This window comes from Populus nigra, chromosome 1 (assembly GCF_951802175.1).
Source record: "Populus nigra chromosome 1, ddPopNigr1.1, whole genome shotgun sequence".
Lineage (NCBI taxonomy): Eukaryota > Viridiplantae > Streptophyta > Magnoliopsida > Malpighiales > Salicaceae > Populus > Populus nigra.
The window spans coordinates 9,082,110-9,102,790 of record NC_084852.1 but is presented as its reverse complement, the minus strand read 5'-3'; the positions used below and the strand labels follow the sequence as shown (position 1 = coordinate 9,102,790).

Genomic DNA, 20,681 nt, shown 5'->3' with positions numbered 1-20,681 from the left:
TAATAATTAAGCTAATTATTTTTTTTCTTTTGAATTTTTTTTCTTATCGTGATTATTTTTATTTAACCTATTTGTTGTCATTATCTAATTTTTTTTTATATATAATCTAGTTATAATAGGTAAAATTTATAACTCAAATTATAAATATTTTTTTATTTAAAATTTATTTATGACATTTCAACATCATTTTTTATAAGAAAAATAATTAGAGTCCGCAGCGTAATCGAGAGAAAGCAACTAAAAGAATGGTTTCTCGTGTGAACAGCGAGCCACAAGAACAATAATTAGCAAAAACAAAGGGGAAACCTCCCGCTCATTTGCTCTTTCTTTCTTTCCAAAACTAAGACAACACAAATCAAAAACCCTTAATTTCTTTTTCTCAGTTCTACCCCAAAATCTTTCTACCTCTCTCTTGCATTTCCTTTTTCTCCAAAAATAAAAAATGAGAGAAGAGCAAATAGAGAAGCTGCGAGGGGTAGTGCGCGACTGCGTGAGCAAGCACTTGTACTCCTCCGCCATTTTCTTCGCCGACAAAGTCGCCGCTTTCACCAACGACCCCGCCGACATCTACATGCAAGCCCAGGCTCTCTTCCTCGGCCGCCACTACCGTCGTGCCTACCACCTCCTCAACGCCTCCAAAATCGTCCTTCGCGACCTCCGCTTCCGCTACCTCGCCGCAAAATGCCTCGTTAGTCTTTGGTTTTGGATTTTTTATTTTTAATTTGATGGTTTATTACCTTTAGGTTTTTTTTTTCTTAACTTTTTTTTTTAATTGTGGTCAGGAGGAATTGAAAGAGTGGGACCAGTGTTTGTTAATGCTCGGTGATGCAAAGGTTGATGAGCATGGAGATGTATATGATACTAAAGATTGTAACGTTATGTACTTAGATAAGGATAGTGAAGATCGCGAGATCAATGTGAGTTTTTTTTTTTTAATGAGAAGTTGTTCTTTTTCTTGCTTGGTTGTGTTAGTTATGCTATTTTTAATTGGCAAGATTGGATTTTCTTTTTAACATTTAAAGTTTTGTTCTGTCTCTTAAAATTTTGTGTGAAATTGTGAATATTTATTTTTTTGGGTGCATTCTATCAGTTGATTGTGATAAATATTCTTAACTTATCACTAAAAATACTGCTTGGCGAAATGTTGTTTTATCTGTTTTGGGACAGATTTCTGCAGCAACATGTTTTCTAAGAGGCAGGGCTTATGAAGCATTGGAAAATCGTGCCCTGGCTCGACAGTGGTTAGCTTTTCTCAGCTATCTTCTTTATCAAGATAGATTACTGTTTCTTTTGCCACTTTTTTTTTTGGTATAATGATTGATTTGCTTATTTATGATGATTTAAGGTACAAAGCTGCTATCAAGGCCGATCCTTTATGCTATGAGGTACCCTGCTGTTTTACCTTTTCCTTCTGTTTGTAAGTTGCATAATAGAGTTTCTTTGCTTTATTGTAATTGTGCATGCAATGGTCATTAACATAGCTTTCTATGAAAAACTGTGAATTTCCATATTAAGAGCTTGATAAAGATCTAAGATTTTTCTTGATAGATTCAACTGAAGTTTTTAGTCTTTGTTTTTTGGACATATTCTTGTTTTCCTTTAGTTTTGCACATCATTTTTACTGATTTGGATTGGAAGTATGAATGATGGTTGTATCTTCATTGTTCCCCAGGCTTTGGAATGCCTTATTGAAAATCACATGCTCACATGTGAAGAAGGTAACGGCTCTCCAAAACTCTTTTTGTTAAATACATTCAGCTGCACATTGCCATTTAACTGTGGAGAATTAATGTTACCGGATTTTCAGTATTTATTTCTAATGTGTTGATTGTTGAGAATTCTCTATGCTGTACTATTCCAGCATTCGCTTCATTAACCAAATGAAATTAAAATTAACCCTGTATATTTGCTCCTGAATTGCAGAAACAAGGCTGCTGTCCTCCTTGCAATTCGGTCCAGAAGATGGGTGGCTCTCTTCATTCTACTCATGCTTGATAAAAAAGGTAAACACACACAAGTTCAGAATATACCAGTCAATATGAATCCAAACTAACCATTTCCAGATAATCTATTTGCTTTAGTTAGTCTCTGTGCTTCTTTGAAACTAACCTTAGTCCCCTGGTCTCAGTATGACAAAAAGAGTGTTGTAGAAGCCAAATTCAGAGAAGTTGAAAAAGAAAGCTGCAACAGCAATCCTTCTAGCCCATCTATCAAGCATACACTAAAAAATGATACTGATCTTTTGGCCTGCAAAGCAGAGTACTTCAATCAGTGTGGTGAATATCAGAAATGCTTTGAACTAACTTCAGAGTGAGTTTTTAACTTTTTTCAAACAGAATACATCTAAGATCATACCTTGGATGCATCAGGTCATCTGAGCTTTATCTTCTCTTTCACAGCCTGCTTGAGAAAGACCCTTTTCATTTGAAATGTACCTTAGTACACATAGCTGCTGCTATGGAGCTTGGAAATTCAAATGAGCTTTATCTTATGGCATCGAACTTAGTGAAGGATTATCCTCAAAAGTGAGTTTTATTTATCTGCCTTTACTTTTATGATATGCTCATATGACTTGTGCTCTTTGGAGTTGAAGGATTACTCTCAGAAGCTACTTCTTTATTTCCCTTTCAATTTGAAGGATTATGCTTTGATTGAGCTCTCTGTTTTCCCTTTTTACTTCTATTTTCTTTGCTTGCTAGATGTGTTAAAGGCACAGGATGGTTTGCTTGTCATCATGATGAAATGTGATCATGGTTATTATCTCAAATGATTTGATGTTCCAATAACAGCTCAGCTAGTTAACATAAATAAAGAAGTTAAAGAGATGGAAGTAAGAACTCTTAGCAACCATGTGTCCACAACACCTGAAATACCATTCACAAGTAACATGTGGGATATGCATATGATTTGCCAGTGATTACTTGCATAGTCCAATAAAAAGTACTGTGCAAGGAGTAGTATTCATCTATTGTAGTTATTGGGCTTCTCATCCATTAGGACAGTCCAATAGTGAGTGCATTCTCCTATTGTTCCTCACTTCTGTTGGATGATAATTGGGTATTGGCCTCCTTTTGTATTTCTCTAGATGTTTTGTTAGGTCCTGCTCAAAATTGTAGAGAAATGATATCTTCTGGATGCTTATCTGTATTTCATTCTTAAGTGCTTTTGAATTACTAATTATGAAGTTTTGAAGAGAGAAGGAACAGGAAAACAAAAGGAGATTGTTTCTCTCTCATAGACTTCACTTCAGCTTAAGCATGAATACAAGGAGTGCCTATTAGATATTATGTCATCATGTATCATGTCTACTTATTAGGGCTTCTTGTCATTTAGGGCTCTCTCATGGTTTGCTGTCGGCTGCTACTACTACTGTATCAAGAAGTATGATCAATCACGGCGTTATTTCAGGTAACTGTTTCCTGAAGCTCGGTAAACCATGTACCCATTTTGCTTCTTTTGGCCTTATGGAACAAATTTGATTTTCTTCTTTATCTCTTTTTTTACATTACAGCAAGGCTACAAGTCTAGAGGGAACCTTTGCACCTGCTTGGATTGGCTTTGGGAATGCTTATGCTGCTCAAGAAGAGGGTGATCAAGCAATGTCGGCATACCGCACTGCTGCTCGTTTATTCCCAGGGTAATTTGGACTAGAACCTCATCAACTCTTCTAGTTGAAAATAATATAATATTTCTTCACCATGTAGTAATTGAAGAGTGCATGTTTTTGGCACGTTATATGCTTTTGTTAGGCTGCCTTTGTTCTAAGAAAATATTTTAGTATTTCCCTGCATAGTTGAATTTCCCTGCCTCTCTAACTTTAGGAGTTTTATTTGAGGCCTCTCTACCAGCCTCCAAGGGAGGTCCATATATTATTAAATATCTTCAATAAAAAAGCTCTAATTTATAAATTAAAATAAATATGAAAAAGAAAACATATATAGATTTGGCTTACAAGCAGTATAAGAAAATTAAAGTGTTTCATGTTCTTTGAAAAGTTTTTGATATAACTATAAATGGAAACATCCTAAATATACAAATTTTATAAATATATGCGGGTTTGGAGGCCAACGTGTTTTCTCCATACCCAACCCCATCCTTCTACTTGTAAGAATTGTAAAGGTTCACCATGGAATATTTCCGGTTTCATCTTCTTTCCTTTCATAGAATTGTTTTGGCCTCATTAAGAAAGAATAGAAGTATGTCTTTCCTTACCATACTTTTTTATTCTCTCTTCCTTGCTTACATTGATCCAGAACTTAAGATTCATGGCAGTCCCACTTCTTACTGTTTGCGAAGTCTCAGCTATTGGCTAACGTTTTAACTATGAAACTTTTAGATGAAATCCTGGATTTTGTCATTAACCAGCCCTTTCCTTAACTGTAATGTGTTTTCCTATACCATACTTTTTTATTCTCTCTCTTCGTTGCTCAAATTGAGTCAAAACTTTAGATTCATGGCAGCACCACTTTTGCTTATTGTTTGCAGAGTCTCAGCTACAGGCTAACATTTTAACTGCGAAACTTTTAGAGGAAATCCTGGATTTTTTTGTCGTTAACCTGCCCTTTCCTAATTGTATTGTATTTTCTTGTTGCTCTTGTTCCTTGTGTTCTCTGAGTGTAATTGTTGGTATTGCCTTTATAATAGGAATTTGAGGTGGAAATTTTTATACGTGAGCATTATAGTGTTGCCTGGTAGTTTGGTCTTTATCACTTTGTTGTGATTGATATTTTCTGGGTGATTGGCTGGCTTACTGGCTGGTAGCTAAAGATTCTTTTAGGTTTTGAGTTGTTAATTTAAACCAGAAAGTAATAGTTGATTTGCCCTGCCTCGCAAAATCTCCATAGGTAGTTTAAGTTGACAAAGAAGCTACTCGTTGATATAATGTTTTGAAATTAATGTGTTTTTTTTGCTCCAAAATTATGCATTGTTGAAGACCTCTTATTACTTATCAATTGTCTTTTTACAGGTTGAATCTTGATATTATGTTATTCCAGGTGCCATTTACCAACTTTGTATATTGGGATGGAGTACATGCGAACTCACAGCTATAAGCTTGCTGAGCAGGTGATGTTTTATCTTCTGAACATTGGCCAATTGCTATTTTTAGTTTGAATTTGGGAAATTGATAAAAATTGAGTTTCAATATGTTTCAGTTCAAGAATGCTAGATTTGAAGTTTGAACCCTTGGTAGGATATTATTTGTTTCATTGACTTCAAATTCTTGCTTGTAGTTTAAACAAATGATTTCCTTTTTCCATTTGGGGAATTATTTGTAGCTTGCTTGCAAAATGAGTATAAGTTGGATGGACTTTGAACATAATATTATTTCACTCTACTCATTTGTCTTTAGGAATCCTGTTTCCTTTTATACTTTTCATCCTGTTTCTTGTTATGGTTTGTCAACATTCTGATTCGCCATCTGTTTTTCAGTTTTTCATGCAGGCAAAGGCAATTTGCCCTTCAGATCCACTTGTATACAATGAACTTGGTGTTGTTGCTTATAACATGAAGGAGTAAGGATATTTCATTCCTCTCATCATTCTGTGGAAGTTTGACTTGGAAATTTTACTAACATGTCTCTTTTATGTTGTTAATGTTCATGGCTTTTCAAAGCATAAAATAATCAATTTTGCAAACAGCATTCATTATTAAGTGCTGTATGATTTTCATTGTATGACATTTATTGTATATGGTGCTCTGTACTAAAAGTAATTGGATGTATACTTTTTGATGCCAGTCAAGCTATTTGACCTGCATAATTTTGTTTCTCAAACACTTTCAGGTACAATAAGTCTGTGTTGTGGTTTGAGAAGACTTTGAAGCACATTCCGTCTTTAAGTCAATTGTGGGAACCAACTATCGTTAATCTTGCCCATGCCTACAGAAAGTTGAAGTACGTTTTAAAATTTGTTGGAATGGCAGTTATACTCACTTTTTTTTGTTGCTTCTTGCCATATTTAGGTACTTCAGGATGTATGATTGGTGTGCTTTTATCTAGAATTTTCCTTATACATGAAATGAAATATTCTCATATTCTCATATCCTCAAATTGAAAGATTGTTTTTATATTTCGTGTTTTGATATTTTCAGATTGTTGTATCGATGATTAGTATATTATGTTCTGCATTTGTATGGCAATACTCACTTGCTAGGTCTTTATCAACCTGAATGAAAGAAAAGTAGTTTAACCCTCTAATCACACTATTTCTGGTTGTGACAAATAAATTGCTTTGAACTTGCATAACCGTTAATTTCAATTAGTTCACTGAGCAAACCCAGATTGATGAATGCTTTTTAGTTACAGTTTTTTTTTATTTTATTTTTGGAAACCTTTGGTGATCTTTTTAGTTCGTAGCAAGGTTCTTATGGACTTGTTAGTTTCTGTTTCTCCTTTCCTAAAGCTTTTGTGTGAGTACTTTTAAGGTTCATGTTGGGAGCTTTCTTGATGCACTTGGTGAAATACAACAGATAGGAATCTAGTATCATGTTATAGCAACTACTTGCTCAAATTCCATTGATAAGATTATAGGAAGATCAGCTCGGGCCTTGGTAACCCTCAACTCTTCAAGAATAGGATGGAAAGAATTTTCTTGAATACATTAATGCTTGTGTAATGTGGTCATATAGAGCCTCCTCATTATCACATGATTGATTTGATGAGCAGCATGGCTGACATTGAGACTTATGGTTTGAATTTATGTACATATTTGAGTTGGAGTCTTGTTTTTCTCATCCACTTGTTGCAGCCATCATCATAGAAATACAATTCTCTTATTATGTGTATAAATAAATGACATGGCATATAATTGTTCATTAATCATATCAGACTACTATGCCAGGATTTACCATGAAGCAATTTCATATTATGAGAGAGCACTTACATTATCACCTAGAAGCTTGAGTACCTATGCTGGTCTTGCATACACTTATCATTTGCAGGTAAATTGAGCTCTTTTCATTTCAATGTAAGTCTGTTAAACTGACATTTCATTTGGCTGTTGTAGTTGAAAGCAATAGTTTGAGAAAAGTAACTGTAAGTGCTTGAAGTGGGGGGGATAATGAAGTGGATTAGTGCGGATAATGAGAGTGGTCATGAAAATCCAAAATGTTATGAAAAGTAATCGGATTAACTAGTTTCAAACAGATAAAAGAGAACTAGGTTCCTGAAGTTTAAGTCTTTGATATTGAAAACTATTATAGAATAATGGGGTAGCACTTGGTTTTGTTCTAGATCTTCAATAAACTTTCCGGGATGATACAAAAATTTTAGGGAGAAATTTTAGAACAGGAAATAGTACTCTCTCGCTTTCTCATAAAATTGTAGTCACGTTCTATGTTGTGCTTAAATGTCATACCTCATAGTTACTGGTCTGGTAAGGCAGGCAACAGTGTAAAGGTGGATTGGGTCCCCGTAAATATATCATCATGGTTTGAGCATGTACACAAATTAACATGGGACTACAGCTCAGTTTCTCGTGTTGATTGCTTGACATTCTTTTCTATTATTGAAATCGTCCAACAGCATCCTGTATTTGCTTGAAGCTAAAATCCAATTCTTATACTTCATTTTTAAGTAGTAGTGGATTCCCTAATTTACTAGTTGCAGATTATCGTGTCGGACTTGGACTGACTTGGAAGAATGAACTAGTTTTAATGCAAATTATAATGACTTGCTATTAGGTTGCCGGAAAAGTTGGACTATCTAAATGGGGTCAATGTTACAATTTGATACTATCATGATTTAAAAGTCATCTTATTGGTGCCCCTCTTTTTTCCCCTTTTTGCGCAGGATAACTTTACTGCTGCAATCACGTGCTACCACAAGGTAAGTAAGAGTATTGTATGCTTTCAAACACAAAATTATACCGTGGTTATAATCTGCTTCCCCGATCCCCTCTATCTTCTTCGTCATTAAAATCCCCTAAGCCCTGGTCTGATCATATTTTCTTCTGAATCAGGCTTTATGGCTGAAACCAGATGATCAATTTTGCACTGAAATGCTGAGTTTGGCACTTGTAGATGAAGGTCGTCGAGGCATAGACCCCAAAATTGAATTCCGCTGAAATGAGTCATTTTTAATGACACTATTTATACTCTTTTGTTCTTGTTGTAATGTATGTGGAATCTGAAGTCCTTGAATGGGTTGAATCATTTTGGTCCATTTTAGAGTTAGGCCCAACAGCTGATAAAGTAGTCCCTAATGTAATATTACATTGGGGAGAGTTTGGCAATATCCAATATATGTAATTCTGTATCGTTTGGTTTTATCTATTGATGCGACGACAAAACCAAAATTATTTTTAGCATAAAGAAGGATGTTCAAGCACCGGAAGTATGTTTATAAAAATTTTAAAAAACCTGCGCCTCAGCTTGATCTTGTTGGTTAAAATAAGCTGTTATTATTCAAGTAGATAAAAAAAAGGCAATGAAATTAAATCAACCGAATTAAATAAAAAAAGAAGTGATCATAATTTAATGCAAAGATAGAAACGGGATAGTTCTTGCTTGACAGTCTATGTTTATTTGAAAAAATCTGCTAATGAAAAACAAGGTGATGGTGTTATCCATAGGCGCTTCACCCGTGACCATTTCTTATACACACCAAGAGGCAAATGTTGCCTTGTGAGGAACGGACAGACACAACAGCTGATAAAATGGTAATAAAAGCAAGCAAGCAGTTTGATTCATCATACAAACGAAAGCAAGACAACACTTAGCCAGGCTATGTTTATTTGGAAAATGGACAGCCACGCGTTGCTGTGGCGGTGTTGACAGTGTTATCTTCTGATTGGCATGGCGATATCAGCGCCCCTTTCAGGAGCCCCCCAAATAACTCTGCCGGGTCGTAGTAAACCTCCACATCTTCTGCCCTCAGAGATTCATCCACCTGGGAACCCGGAAAGAAATCACAGTTATTTCGTCTTATGTATGAGGCTGTCCTTCTTCGAGTTGCATAAATTCAAAAATTTCAAAGTTCTTTATAATTTCTTGTGATATTGTCAAATGGATACCAACTTGTAAAATAAAATGCCATTAAGAATATTTTTCAACCAAAAAGCTAAAAGATTATTTATGTCATTTTTGTAAAAGCTTTAATGCCTTGTATGGTATTGCGGTCCAATTATACTTTTAAAATTCTTTTATTTTTAAATTAATTTTTTAGTGTTTTTATCATTTTAATATGCTGATGTTAAAAATAAATTTTTTAAAAATAAAAATATATTTTAATATATTTTTAAGTGAAAAATATTTTTAAAAATAATATTTACTATGCTTCCAAACAAACATTAAATTACCATTGATTCTACCCTTTTTGCACAAGATAAGATTAAGCGTATTGGGTAATGATAATTACTTTTTTTTAATTGAAAATATATTAATTTTTTTTATTAAGTGTGTTCGGTAACGCCACTGATATATATATTTTTTATTACAGATAAAATCATTGAAAGAATAAATTCTTTGAAAAATTTTAGAGAGTTGAGAAAAATTATAGCAAATGCTATTGATAACATATACTTACTAATAGAATTACAAACAATATTTTTTATTGGTGATATGATATACTTACTAATGATATTAATGACAAAACGGTACCGATAATTTTTTTTATTAGACACATTTTGTTCTTCTGTAATTCTATCGGTGATAATATTACTGATATAATACCTGATATAATAAAAACCATCAATGATAAGTTTTATATTAATTATCCGTGATTGTGATTCTATCAGTAAAAGTTTTTCCAATAAAATCAGTGTCACCAACATAATAAGCCATTGATAAAAAATGCAAAATTCTTGATGTTAACGTAATAAAATTATAAAAAAATAAAATAAAAAATATAAATTTAATATTTTTTTCAAATAAAAAGTACTTTCAAAATTTGGTTGAATCATTAAAACAAATACTCTCTAATGTTAAGACGAATCCTCCATAAGAATAAGACCCATCAAACTTGAAAGTTGATGTATTTATTTCCAGAATATTTTTTTTTGTAAGAAAACGGTATTTTGATGTTCTTAGCATGCTACGTCAGAAATTTGTTTTTCTCCTTTTCGATTACTAGTTTTTTTTTTTTCCCAGTATCTTTTAAAGCAGACCTCGAGGGCTCCAAAGTCGTAGAACTCAAATCTTTTCTTCAGTAGAAGTTTTAGCATGCTAAGTCAGGAATTTTTTTTTTCACTTTTATGATTACTAATTGGATTTTTTTTATCTTTTCAGTATCTTTTTAAGCATACCTTGAGGACTCCAAAGCCATAGAACTCAACCTTTTCTTCAGTAGGAGCATGGCCTTTGAAAGGTCCTTCAAAGAAACCCCAATGCCTGAATTTGAAAGAAATCACTGGAGGCCCTGAATATACACTCAGCACTTCCCATGCGAATCCTCGAGGCAAGGCAGATCGAAAGGCATCATGAGATGATTCGAAGGTTTCTTCATCTGCTTTGTAGTACTGAAATTCCTTCGGCAGAGAACTCTTCAACAAAGCATTGTAGCTACCAATCCTAAGCGTCTCTTCTCCCGACAAACCCTCTCTTCCTGCCATAGAATCGAAAATATATCGATATCAGTATACTACAGGTGAGGTTCAAGGCAACTTACCTTAATTGATAATCCTCCCCTCTCTGTAACATTAGTCTAGTTTAAATCAAAGAGGAATAAATAAGTAAGAAATGAAATTTGGGTTTCAAGTTTGGTATAGTACCATTAACAATGAGCTTGAATTTGTCAGGGTTGATGGTCTTGAAGTCCTGTAAACGAGTCTTGTGTGAGAGTTCCATTTCCCAAGACTTTATAGCATTTTGCACCACTTCTTCTAGTGATCCTTTTGGCCATTCCTGCAAACCATGTCTATAAGCACAGGATTTGAGAGGCAAAAGAAGCACTCATCACACATACACGAACGCCTAATTTAGACATATACAAGGACAAAGGAAATGAAAAAAAAAGAGAGTTGATAACCTTAGTTCGGCCTTCTTCGAAGAGCTGATTTACGGAATCATACATGGGAGGGCCACCATGCCTCCACTGCGTGGTATTCTCAGCTTCATCATGTAAGAAAGATCTGTACTTATCTCCTGCTTTTTTAATCAAAGCTTCTTCTGCCATATCAACTTTCCTGGAGGCTAAAACTACAAAGGCTTTTTGAGGGTTTTGTAGGAGGCCGGAGGAGCTGGCAAAATAATGTTTGATATATATATACCAGAGAAGAAAACAAAATCACTTGACTTTTTATTGTGGTTGTGTGTGATAACCGCACAACAATTGTATAATTTACTTCAATTTTATAGTATTATAAATGACCCATGTTTAAATAACGGGTTTTTATCTTTTTCGAATAAATAATTACATCTTATGGTTTGTTTTTTTTTAAATGACACTTTGTGACAATTATGTATAAACGCGATCTTTTTTCAATTGCGTATAATGCAAAACTTCCTAGAGATAATAGATTTTCAAATTGATGTTTTCAGATTTGTTAATGCTCTGTGATGCAAAGGTTGAGGATCATGAAGATGTATCACCATGCTCATGTCCCCGTAGTATTAAAATATATTTAAAAATGTGGTTACAGATTTTTTTAAGTGTTTTTTGTGTTAAAATATATTAAAATAATATATTTTTTTATTTTTTTAAAATTATTTTTAAAATCAACACATCAAAATATATAAAAATTAATTTTTAATAAAAAAATAAAATTTTTTAAAAACACGAATTCTTAGCTGATGTGGGCTCTGCATGCTTCCAAATTTCTTAGAACTTAGGTAGGAGAAGATTAAAATCTCGAACTATAATAATGAAGATAACAATGAAAGTCCTTTTCTCATAAATAGAAAAAAAAAAAAACAGATACTTGATTTGAAATGATCTGTCTAAAATCTTCATCCACGATCTCATATCCCAGCCGCGCGATTCCTTGCGTGCATCGCTCTTGAGACCTGAATTCCCATGAGCCCGACTGTCAACTTGTTTCAATGTACCTAGGGCCTGCAATTATGAGGTCGAGTAGACAGAAACCCGCATTTGCGTGATTTCTTATTTTTTTTATTTACTTCATATAATTTTCAAGTTCACCGATGAAAGGGAAGGCTGTGAATTCATATTCATACTCATGGATGAGATATTTTATTCTTTGTAAATATAATTATGATGAAATTATTATTCAGTCTCTTCATCTAAGAAAAAAAAAAAGGTATAAGATTATAAATCTGAAAACATTTTGGTACCATTTGTCAACGAGATTTCAATCAACTTTCTACTTAATTTTTTAAATTACACACATTTAAATATATTAAGCACTATAATAAATTTTAGAACTAAAATTATAATATCTGAATTAAATATATTAGAGAGTTTAATTTCTAAAATTATTTTCAATCAAGTTACACTTGATAAATTATTTCAGTTTAATTTTTAATTAATGATTTTTAATATATGTGACCAATTAGGTTTCTAATATGTTAACTCCAATATAAATTATAATTACAATTAAATAAATTAAGTAATTTAATTTATTATTAATTTAATAATAAATTAATTTACATTAATTTCAAGATCAGGTGCATTTGTCTAGTAACATATCATGATCCCCAAAATATTAAAAAAATTATTAGTGGTTTCTTCATATGGAATTCTCTTGGTGGTTAGTTTAGTTTACACATCTTATGATAAACACCTACATATTAGTTCTATGTATCCTTTATATCTTAGTTTATGAAAATAACTATTTCCTTTCATAAAAGAAAGAATATAACATATATCAGTCTCAATGACTCTAATAAATATACAGTATTTCAAAGAGCATCAACTAAGAACATTTTAGGAACAATGTTTTGATGCAATAGGAACCTATAATTATAACGACTTTATAATTTTCTTTGTAAAATATTTTTATCCTATGAACTTGATCTTTACTCTAGATTCATAAATAAAATATTAGATTCATAAATCTAATATCATATGATTATTAAAAATAAATTAAGCCTTTATTAATAATAAATATATATTTACATGAATATAATAATGCCACATGTAACCAATCGATTAGCTACAAGACATATTAAATTATCACGTTCTTGATGTCAACAAGTTACATTCGATAAAAAGGAGTTCCATTTGGGTATTCTTTTGCCTTTCCATTACTTGAAAGGGTAGATTTAAGATCAATTTTTTTTTTGAATTTGGGTTTATTTTGAATTTTTGGACCAGTTTTTTAGGTTATAAATGAGTTTATCAAGGTCTCTAAGTGTTTTATGATTTTTTGAGAAATATAAAAAAGAGGGGTTTGGCGAGCGAGCCAAGCCTTTTTTATAGGCCACGCGTGTGTGGGCCTACGCACACGCCTAACCTATTTGTTCTTTAATTCTTTCTTTCTTTTTGTTATTTAATGCATTTTCATCCCCTTAAACTTAAAAAAATAATAATTTCATCATTTATTATTGAAAGATTTCTGTTTATTATCTGACTTAAGAAATACCTTTTTTTTATTATTTAACTTAAAAAATTAGGTATGTTTTTATTTTCTCAGTCTTATGTGTTTATCCTATTTTTTCTAAAAAAAATTATTTTTTATTTGATATGTAAATAATCCTAAGTGCCTGGTTGTCGTACAATTAAATAAACACTAATTTCATCTTTTTTATTTAAATATCTTTTTTTTTATTTGACTTACAAAAAAGCCTCTCTTTGTTATTTAACTTAAAAAAAATTATATATGTTTTTGTTTAGTCTCATGCATATGTCATGTTTGTTCTTTTTTCTAAAAAAAGTATTTTTTATTTGATACAAAAAGAATCTTGGGCACCTGATTATCATATAATTAAATAAAAATAATTTGTAAAATAAAAAGTTATTAAATCTAGTAGGGTAGATGACCTGTATCATGAGTTTGACAAATTAACTTGGGTTCACTAGGGTATTTTTTAGTTATTTTTTTAATTGAATATTTTATTTTCAATTTCATTTTCCAACATTAGATTTATTTGGATTTCACCTTTATATTTTGTTTTAATTTTCTATTTATAGAATTATCATAGTCTCATGATCGAGATTGTAAGTTTGGCTAGTTAATTCAGATCTATTAAATATACTATAATCTTAATATTTTAAAAACAATTGACCAATATATTACCATCTCAATATTGTTTTTAAAATATTATCTAATATGTATGGGATTTTGAGTTTATGATTTTTTTCTCTCTTATAAAACATGTTTTTTTTGCATTCGAAATACCTCCTGAACTTAAGTGGAAAAAATCTCTAAAGAAAATAGCCCTTGAACTTCCATTCTAAATGTTATGATATTTTAAATACGCTTCTTATATTAAGTTTCTATTAAGAAAACGAAAAAAAATCCTCATAATATCTTTCTAATTTCTTTCTCTTTCTCTTCTCATTTTAAAAAAAATAGAGTAAAGAAGTGTCTATATCTTTTCTTTTACTTAACATCACCATCAACCACTTAGATCAATTCAAACTAAACTGAAATTTAAATTAAGAATTAATCTTTAAAATAAAAATTAACACATAAAATCATCATTAAAAACACACATAAAAAACATTATTACAAGTTGTACTTATAACAACATAGTCAATTTGTTCAAATAAAAAAGAAATGCATAAATAAAAGGAGGGAATTTTAACCCAAGAAATACATTTTTACTCCTGAATTTAAATCATTAATTATAATTCTCACTGATATTTATTTTAATAGCCATAAAATTAAATAGAATGACTATTGTATTTCACGAAAATTAGGAAAATCCAAATAATTCAAATAGGACAACAATTGTTAAACTTGGATAAAGTATGGATATTTTCAAACCCAACTGAAAATCCAACTCAAACCTAATTCAAGATATATATTTATATGATATAGATATATATGTAGAACATTTATATATATTTTTTTAAATCCAACATATATATATATATATATATATATATATTGACATAACACACATATATAAATATTATTCTTTATTTTTTTATTGAATAATAAATAATAATTGTAAAATAAATATCAATTTGGATCGCAATAGATACAAAGTAAATATCTAAATTTTTTTATCTAGTGAATAAACAGGGTGTAACTTGATCAATAAATACCTAATTATCATCTGCAGTTATTAAACATGAAACGTATTTTACGAAAAAGAAATTATTGGATATACAATCACTAGTGGTTGATTTATGTAGTGTTTGACAGTGTGATTGCTGGTGTTTTTTAAATAACTTTTCATGCTAAAATACATGCTAATGATATTTTTTTAATTTTTTAAAATTATTTTTGATATCAGCACATCAAAACGATCTAAAACGTACAAACTATATTAAAATTTAACCAAAAAAAATTTAATTTTTTTAAAAATACGGATTGAACCGCGTTTCCAACATGGTGTAAATAAGATGGATTTTGAATTTGGTTCAGCGCATTAAAAGCCCCATTTATTTTTTCTGAGTTTTCATTAACGTGGACTGGAGGCCCTTGACCACATATATATTAAGCATAGTTTGACTTTTATGTTCGAATGAGCTGGTCCAAGAAAGAGGACAGAGACCTCTCTCGTATGCCAATTACAACCAGAAGACTAAACGATGGATTGACTTTTTGTTTTGTTTGGGTCAATGTTCATCCATAAAGCTGGATTGTTGGTTTAATTTAAGATGGCATGACAAATGACAGCAACTCAGCAAGAGTATACGAAGGTGGAAAAAAAGATGGATTTCGTTGCTCTCTATGAAGCTGCAAAAGGGCCTCATGGAGCTGGAGTTCGTCTACATTTATCGTTGTGGGATTGTCCTGCCTCGTCAGCAAAATTAAGCAACCTTGAAATCTCGAATGAAATTTATATACACGCTGGCATAATTATTGGATATACAAGCTAGATTAGCTAGCCAGTATACACGAGATCAGTAGACATTGTACCTTGGATAGATAAAATGGTAATAAAAGCAAACAAGTGGATTGATTCATCGTACAAACAAGAGTAACAAAACAATAGCTAGCAGGAGCACAATTAATGTCTTCACATGTCCAGTTACTTTTTTTTGGAAAATGGGCAGCCATGTGTTGCTGTTGCAGTGTCGACAGTGTTGTCTTCTGGTTCTGATTGGGATGGTGAGAACAGTAGCCCTCCAATTAACTCTGCTGGGTCATAGTAAATCTCTACATCTTCTGCCCTCATAGATTCATCCACCTGTGAATGATCACCGGTAAAATCATAATTAACCCAGTTTACTTTTCTTACTGAAAATCATTTTTTTTTTATCATTGAAGTTGTTCCTGTAATTTATGTATGTTCTGAGGTATCTCAGTTTTTCATTTCATGTCCAAAATGAAATCACATTTAGGTGCGATTACTTGAACAAAAAGATTTACCTGATGAGCTTGATTAAAGTGTTAATAAATTTTGCAATCAAATCATAGCAAGTAGGCAAGTTGGGATAATAATTGAAAGCTACTGGTTCATCGTGATGTTTTGAATTTTTGTACAGCATACGTTGAGGGCTCCTGAGCCATAGAACTCAACCTTTTCTCCGTTAGGAGCATGGCCTTTGAAAGGTCCTTCAAAGAAACCCCAATGTCTGAATTTGAAAGAAATCACAGGAGGTCCTGAATATACACTCAGCACTTCCCAGGTGATTACTGTTAAATTAATTAAGCTCAAATAGAGAAAGGAGGCTAGAATTCTGAATAATCAGTATATTATGAATGCTTAGCGTTAACCTAAATACAAATAAAGTATATATAGGTCAAACTGAAAGTACTATTCTACCCTTAATAAATAAGATTACATAAATATTATTTAACATCTCCCCTCAAACTCACGATGCGGCAGCTACAAGCATCGAGAGTTTGCCAACCAAAAAACGAAAACGAGAGATGGAATGCGCCTTGGTAAAGAAATCTGCAATCTGCAAGGAAGAAGGAACAAAAGGCAAAGCAATGGTGCCATGTTTGAGATGATGACGAGTAAGATGACAATCGATCTCAATGTGCTTAGTGCGCTCATGAAAAACCGAGTTATGAGCAATCTGAATAGAACTCTGATTGTCACAATACATAGGAGTAGGATGAGAAAAGGAAATTCCCATATCAGCAAGTAACCAACGTAACCAAACAATCTCTTTGGTAGTAGATGCCATAACACGATATTCTGCTTCGGTGGATGATTGAGAAACAATAGATTGTTTCTTGCTCTTCCAAGAAATAAGAGAATCACCTAAAAAGATACAGAACCCGGTAACAGACTTGCGATCTGTGGGATCACTACCATGATCAGCATCAGAGTATGCACGCAACTCCAAGGAAGAGGTGGATGAAAGTAAAAGACTTTGAAAAACTGTACCCCGAAGATATCGCAAAATACGAAGAACAGCTGCCCAGTGAATAGTAGTAGGAGAAGCAACAAACTGACTAACAATATGAACAACATATGCAATATCTGGACGAGTAAGGGTGAGATATACCAAACTCCCAACAATAGTGCGGTATAAAGTAGGATCTGTCAAAGGTAAACCATCAGAAGAAGAGTACCTTGCGTTAACCTCAATAGGAGTATCTACAGTTTTGTTATCAGTAAGTCTAGCCCGCTCAAGAATATCTGCAACATATTTCGACTGAGAAAGAAGGTAACCTCAATACCCAGGAAATATCGAAGATAACCCAAATCCTTCATTTCAAATCGTCTAGCCAACTCTGTCTTCAAAACTGAAATACAATCAATATCATCACCAGTAATAATCATGTCATCAACATATAAAGACAGAATGATACGACCTGCATCAGTGCACTTAATAAAAAGAGCAGAATCATGACTGCTAGAAACAAAGCCAAGAGACGAGATCACAATAGAGAATTTCTCAAACCAAGCACGAGGTGCTTGTTTGAGACCATATAATGCTTTCTTAAGCTTACAAACATATCCAGAGTCATGTGAAATACCAGGAGGGGGTGCCATATAAACTTCTTCTTGAAGATCTCCATTCAAGAATGCATTTTTAACATCAAGCTGAGAAATATGCCACTGACGAACCGAAGCTACGACAATAAGAGTGCGAATAGTAGTCATTTTTGCAACCGGGGCAAATGTCTCTTCATAGTCCATACCATACTGTTGAGAGTATCCTTTTGCAACCAGCCTAGCTTTGTATCGCTCAATAGACCCATCAGAATTAGTCTTGATCTTATACACCCAACGACAACCAACAACACTCTTACCAGGAGGTAGAGGAACCAGATCCCAAGTATCTGTCTTATGCAAAGCAGAAAGTTCCTCATCCATAGCTTGCTGCCAAAGCGGATCAAGAATTGCCTCTTTATAGGAAGAGGGCTCAAAGAGACAATGAATAGAAGCTAAAAAGGAAGTAAATGATGAAGAATAACAAGAATAAGCAAAATCTGGTAGTTTTGTGGACTTACGAATGCGGATGGACTGACGTGGAGGTGGATCCACAATCTTAGATGAAGCTTGAGGGGCTGTAGATGAGAATGGAGCTTCAGGTGTGCCAGAGAGTAAAGTACCAGTACCTGCAGAGTTATGAGTACAAATTGATCGAACATAGGGAGAGATATCATTACCAGAATCCTCAGAAAAGGATCTATATGAATAAGATCAGATTTTGTCAGGCTATGAGTAGTGGATGGAATAGAAAAGAAAGGTATATGCTCAAGGAAGACAACATGACGAGACACATAAAGTTTCTGAGTTATTGGATCAAAACAACGATACCCCTTTTTACCTTCACCATAACCCAGAAAGACACAAATAGCGGATCGAGAGGATAGCTTACTGCGTTCTACATGAGGACGAAGAACGAAACAAGTACAACCAAAGACTCTAAATGAGGAATAATCAGGGGCATACCCATTTAACTTTTCAAAAGGAGATAGACCCAAACTATGAGAAGATGGAATTGTATTAATCAAACTTACAGCAGTAAGAACAGCTTCTCCCCAAAACTCACTAGGAACAAAGGCAGACAACAAGAGAGAACGAGCAGTTTCAACAATGTGTCTATGTTTTCTTTCAGCTACACCATTTTGTTCAGGAGTATCTGTACATGAAGTTTGGTGGATGGTTCCATCTAAGGCAAGCATTTGACAAAATTTATTAGAGGTGTATTCCCCACCCAAATCACATCTAAAGCATTTGATCACAGCAGAATATTGAGTTTTGATAAGAGCTCGAAAAGCTGCATATATCTCAAAGAATTCAGAATGATGTTTCATTAAATAAACCCAACAATAACGAGTATGATCATCAATAAAAGAGACATAATATCGAGACCCTCCTTTTGTGGAAACAGGAGAAGGTCCCCATACATCAGAATGAATCAAATCAAATGGTGAAGATGAAACAGAAATACTTCGATTAAAAGGTAAAGCAGAAAATTTTGCCAGTTTACATCCACTACAATCAGAAATGTCACAAGTTTTCAAATTTCCTAAAGCTCTTGTGGATGCCAAAAATCTCAAACGAGAAGATGAAACATGACCTAGACAGGAATGTCATAAATAAAAACTAGAAGATGAAAGACTCAAACGAAAAGAAGACAAATCAGCAGTAGTAGCAGCGGCAGCAGCAGCAGCAACTGGCACTTTTCACTTATCCAAAATATATAGTCCATTCTCCCTACGGCCGGTCCCAATCAGCTTCTGAGACTGGAGATCCTGTACACAACAAAAAGAACCAGAAAACATGACTAAATAATCACCAGAATCACATATTTGACCAACAGACGCAAGATTCAATTTGAGTTTTGGAATAAGATAAACATTAGGGAGAGACAAGTGAGGTGTGACAACAGAACCAACACCTGCTAAGGGCATGGGAGTGCCATCAGCAGTCATAACAGGAATGGAGGACAAAGGGGACACTGAGGTAAAAGATGAGGAATCTGGAGACATATGATGGGAAACACTAGAATCCAAGACCCATTTAGAGTGTGACATACCTGAGGAATTATGAGGCAACTGACCTATGGAAGAAACGGACATTGCTTGTGGCTGCAAGGAGAGAAACTTCTGAAATTGCTCAGCCAAAGTATTAGGATCGGTAATAGAGCCTGGGGAAGCTACTGCTGCAGTATTGTGGTGTGGTGGTTTATAACCCTGAGGTGGTCGATGAGCATTAGATTGTGACTGACTGCTAGACTTCCAAGCTTGATTCTGCTGTCTCAACTTAGGACACTGAGCCTTCCAATGACCTTTCTGCTTACAGAAACTGCACTCATCAAAGCCAACCCTTGTGTAAGGCTTGTTCTGATGATTAGAGAATGGCTTAGAAGGTACTGCTAGTACAGAAGGATTTGAAGCAGAAAGAATTCCCTTTTCAGAATAAGACTGAAGACGTATTTCTTCAGTCAATAACTCACTGACAATAGAGTCAACAGAAGGCAGTGGAGTACGATGCATAATTGAATCTCTAAGTCCTTCGAAGTCACTGCGAAGCGCTGTTAAAAACTGTACTAATCGTTGCTGCTCTCTACGCTCAATATAGGCACCACATGCCTTTAATTCTGCTGATTCTGTAAGAGCCAATTGATCCCAAAGATCTGTCATAGCAGAATAAAACTCTTGAATACTCATATTCTTCTGATGAAGAGCTCGTATGTCATTCTCTAATTGATACTGTTTTGCAAAATTTGATTGCGTGAATAACCTTTGCAGATGATC

At 33.4% G+C, this 20,681-nt stretch overlaps 2 protein-coding genes across 3 annotated transcripts; one reads left to right on the top strand and one right to left on the bottom strand.

The window, feature by feature from the left end:
* The first annotated feature begins 243 nt into the window (after nt 1–243).
* LOC133690278 (anaphase-promoting complex subunit 6-like) lies at nt 244–8,267 on the top strand. 2 transcript variants are annotated; one of them, XR_009841410.1, is made up of 16 exons: nt 244–688; nt 783–917; nt 1,168–1,241; nt 1,346–1,385; nt 1,673–1,718; nt 1,924–2,003; nt 2,129–2,310; nt 2,400–2,525; nt 3,334–3,408; nt 3,512–3,637; nt 4,995–5,064; nt 5,431–5,513; nt 5,783–5,893; nt 6,827–6,939; nt 7,790–7,825; nt 7,959–8,049. XR_009841410.1 is itself a non-coding variant. In XM_062110512.1 (16 exons), the coding sequence occupies exons 1-16, from the start codon at nt 443–445 to the stop codon at nt 8,061–8,063; spliced, it is 1,635 nt and encodes a 544-aa protein (XP_061966496.1). In that variant the 5' UTR covers nt 247–442; the 3' UTR covers nt 8,064–8,267. The 2 variants fall into 2 exon arrangements, 1 of the variants encoding a protein (XP_061966496.1); XM_062110512.1 differs by having other exon boundaries at nt 247–688; nt 6,840–6,939; nt 7,959–8,267.
* Nucleotides 8,268–8,445: 178 nt separating this feature from the next.
* LOC133690287 (pathogen-related protein-like) lies at nt 8,446–11,172 on the bottom strand. The gene is made up of 4 exons (XM_062110530.1): nt 10,964–11,172; nt 10,707–10,839; nt 10,242–10,540; nt 8,446–8,887 (listed from the first exon to the last, which is right to left on the bottom strand). The coding sequence occupies exons 1-4, from the start codon at nt 11,108–11,110 to the stop codon at nt 8,729–8,731; spliced, it is 738 nt and encodes a 245-aa protein (XP_061966514.1). The 5' UTR covers nt 11,111–11,172; the 3' UTR covers nt 8,446–8,728.
* Nucleotides 11,173–20,681: the final 9,509 nt, after the last annotated feature.

Excerpts from the sequence above, each read along its gene's own strand:
- LOC133690278 (XM_062110512.1), top strand. The coding sequence starts at position 443 with ATGAGAGAAGAGCAAATAGAGAAGCTGCGAGGGGTAGTGCGCGACTGC. Across the intron at positions 1,719-1,923 it reads CATGCTCACATGTGAAGAAG|AAACAAGGCTGCTGTCCTCC; the intron begins GTAACGGCTCTC and ends CCTGAATTGCAG. Across the intron at positions 2,311-2,399 it reads TGCTTTGAACTAACTTCAGA|CCTGCTTGAGAAAGACCCTT; the intron begins GTGAGTTTTTAA and ends TCTCTTTCACAG.
- LOC133690287 (XM_062110530.1), bottom strand. The coding sequence starts at position 11,110 with ATGGCAGAAGAAGCTTTGATTAAAAAAGCAGGAGATAAGTACAGATCT. Across the intron at positions 10,541-10,706 it reads ATTCAAGCTCATTGTTAATG|GAAGAGAGGGTTTGTCGGGA; the intron begins GTACTATACCAA and ends ATTCTATGGCAG. Across the intron at positions 8,888-10,241 it reads ATGGCTTTGGAGTCCTCAAG|GTGGATGAATCTCTGAGGGC; the intron begins GTATGCTTAAAA and ends CCGGGTTCCCAG.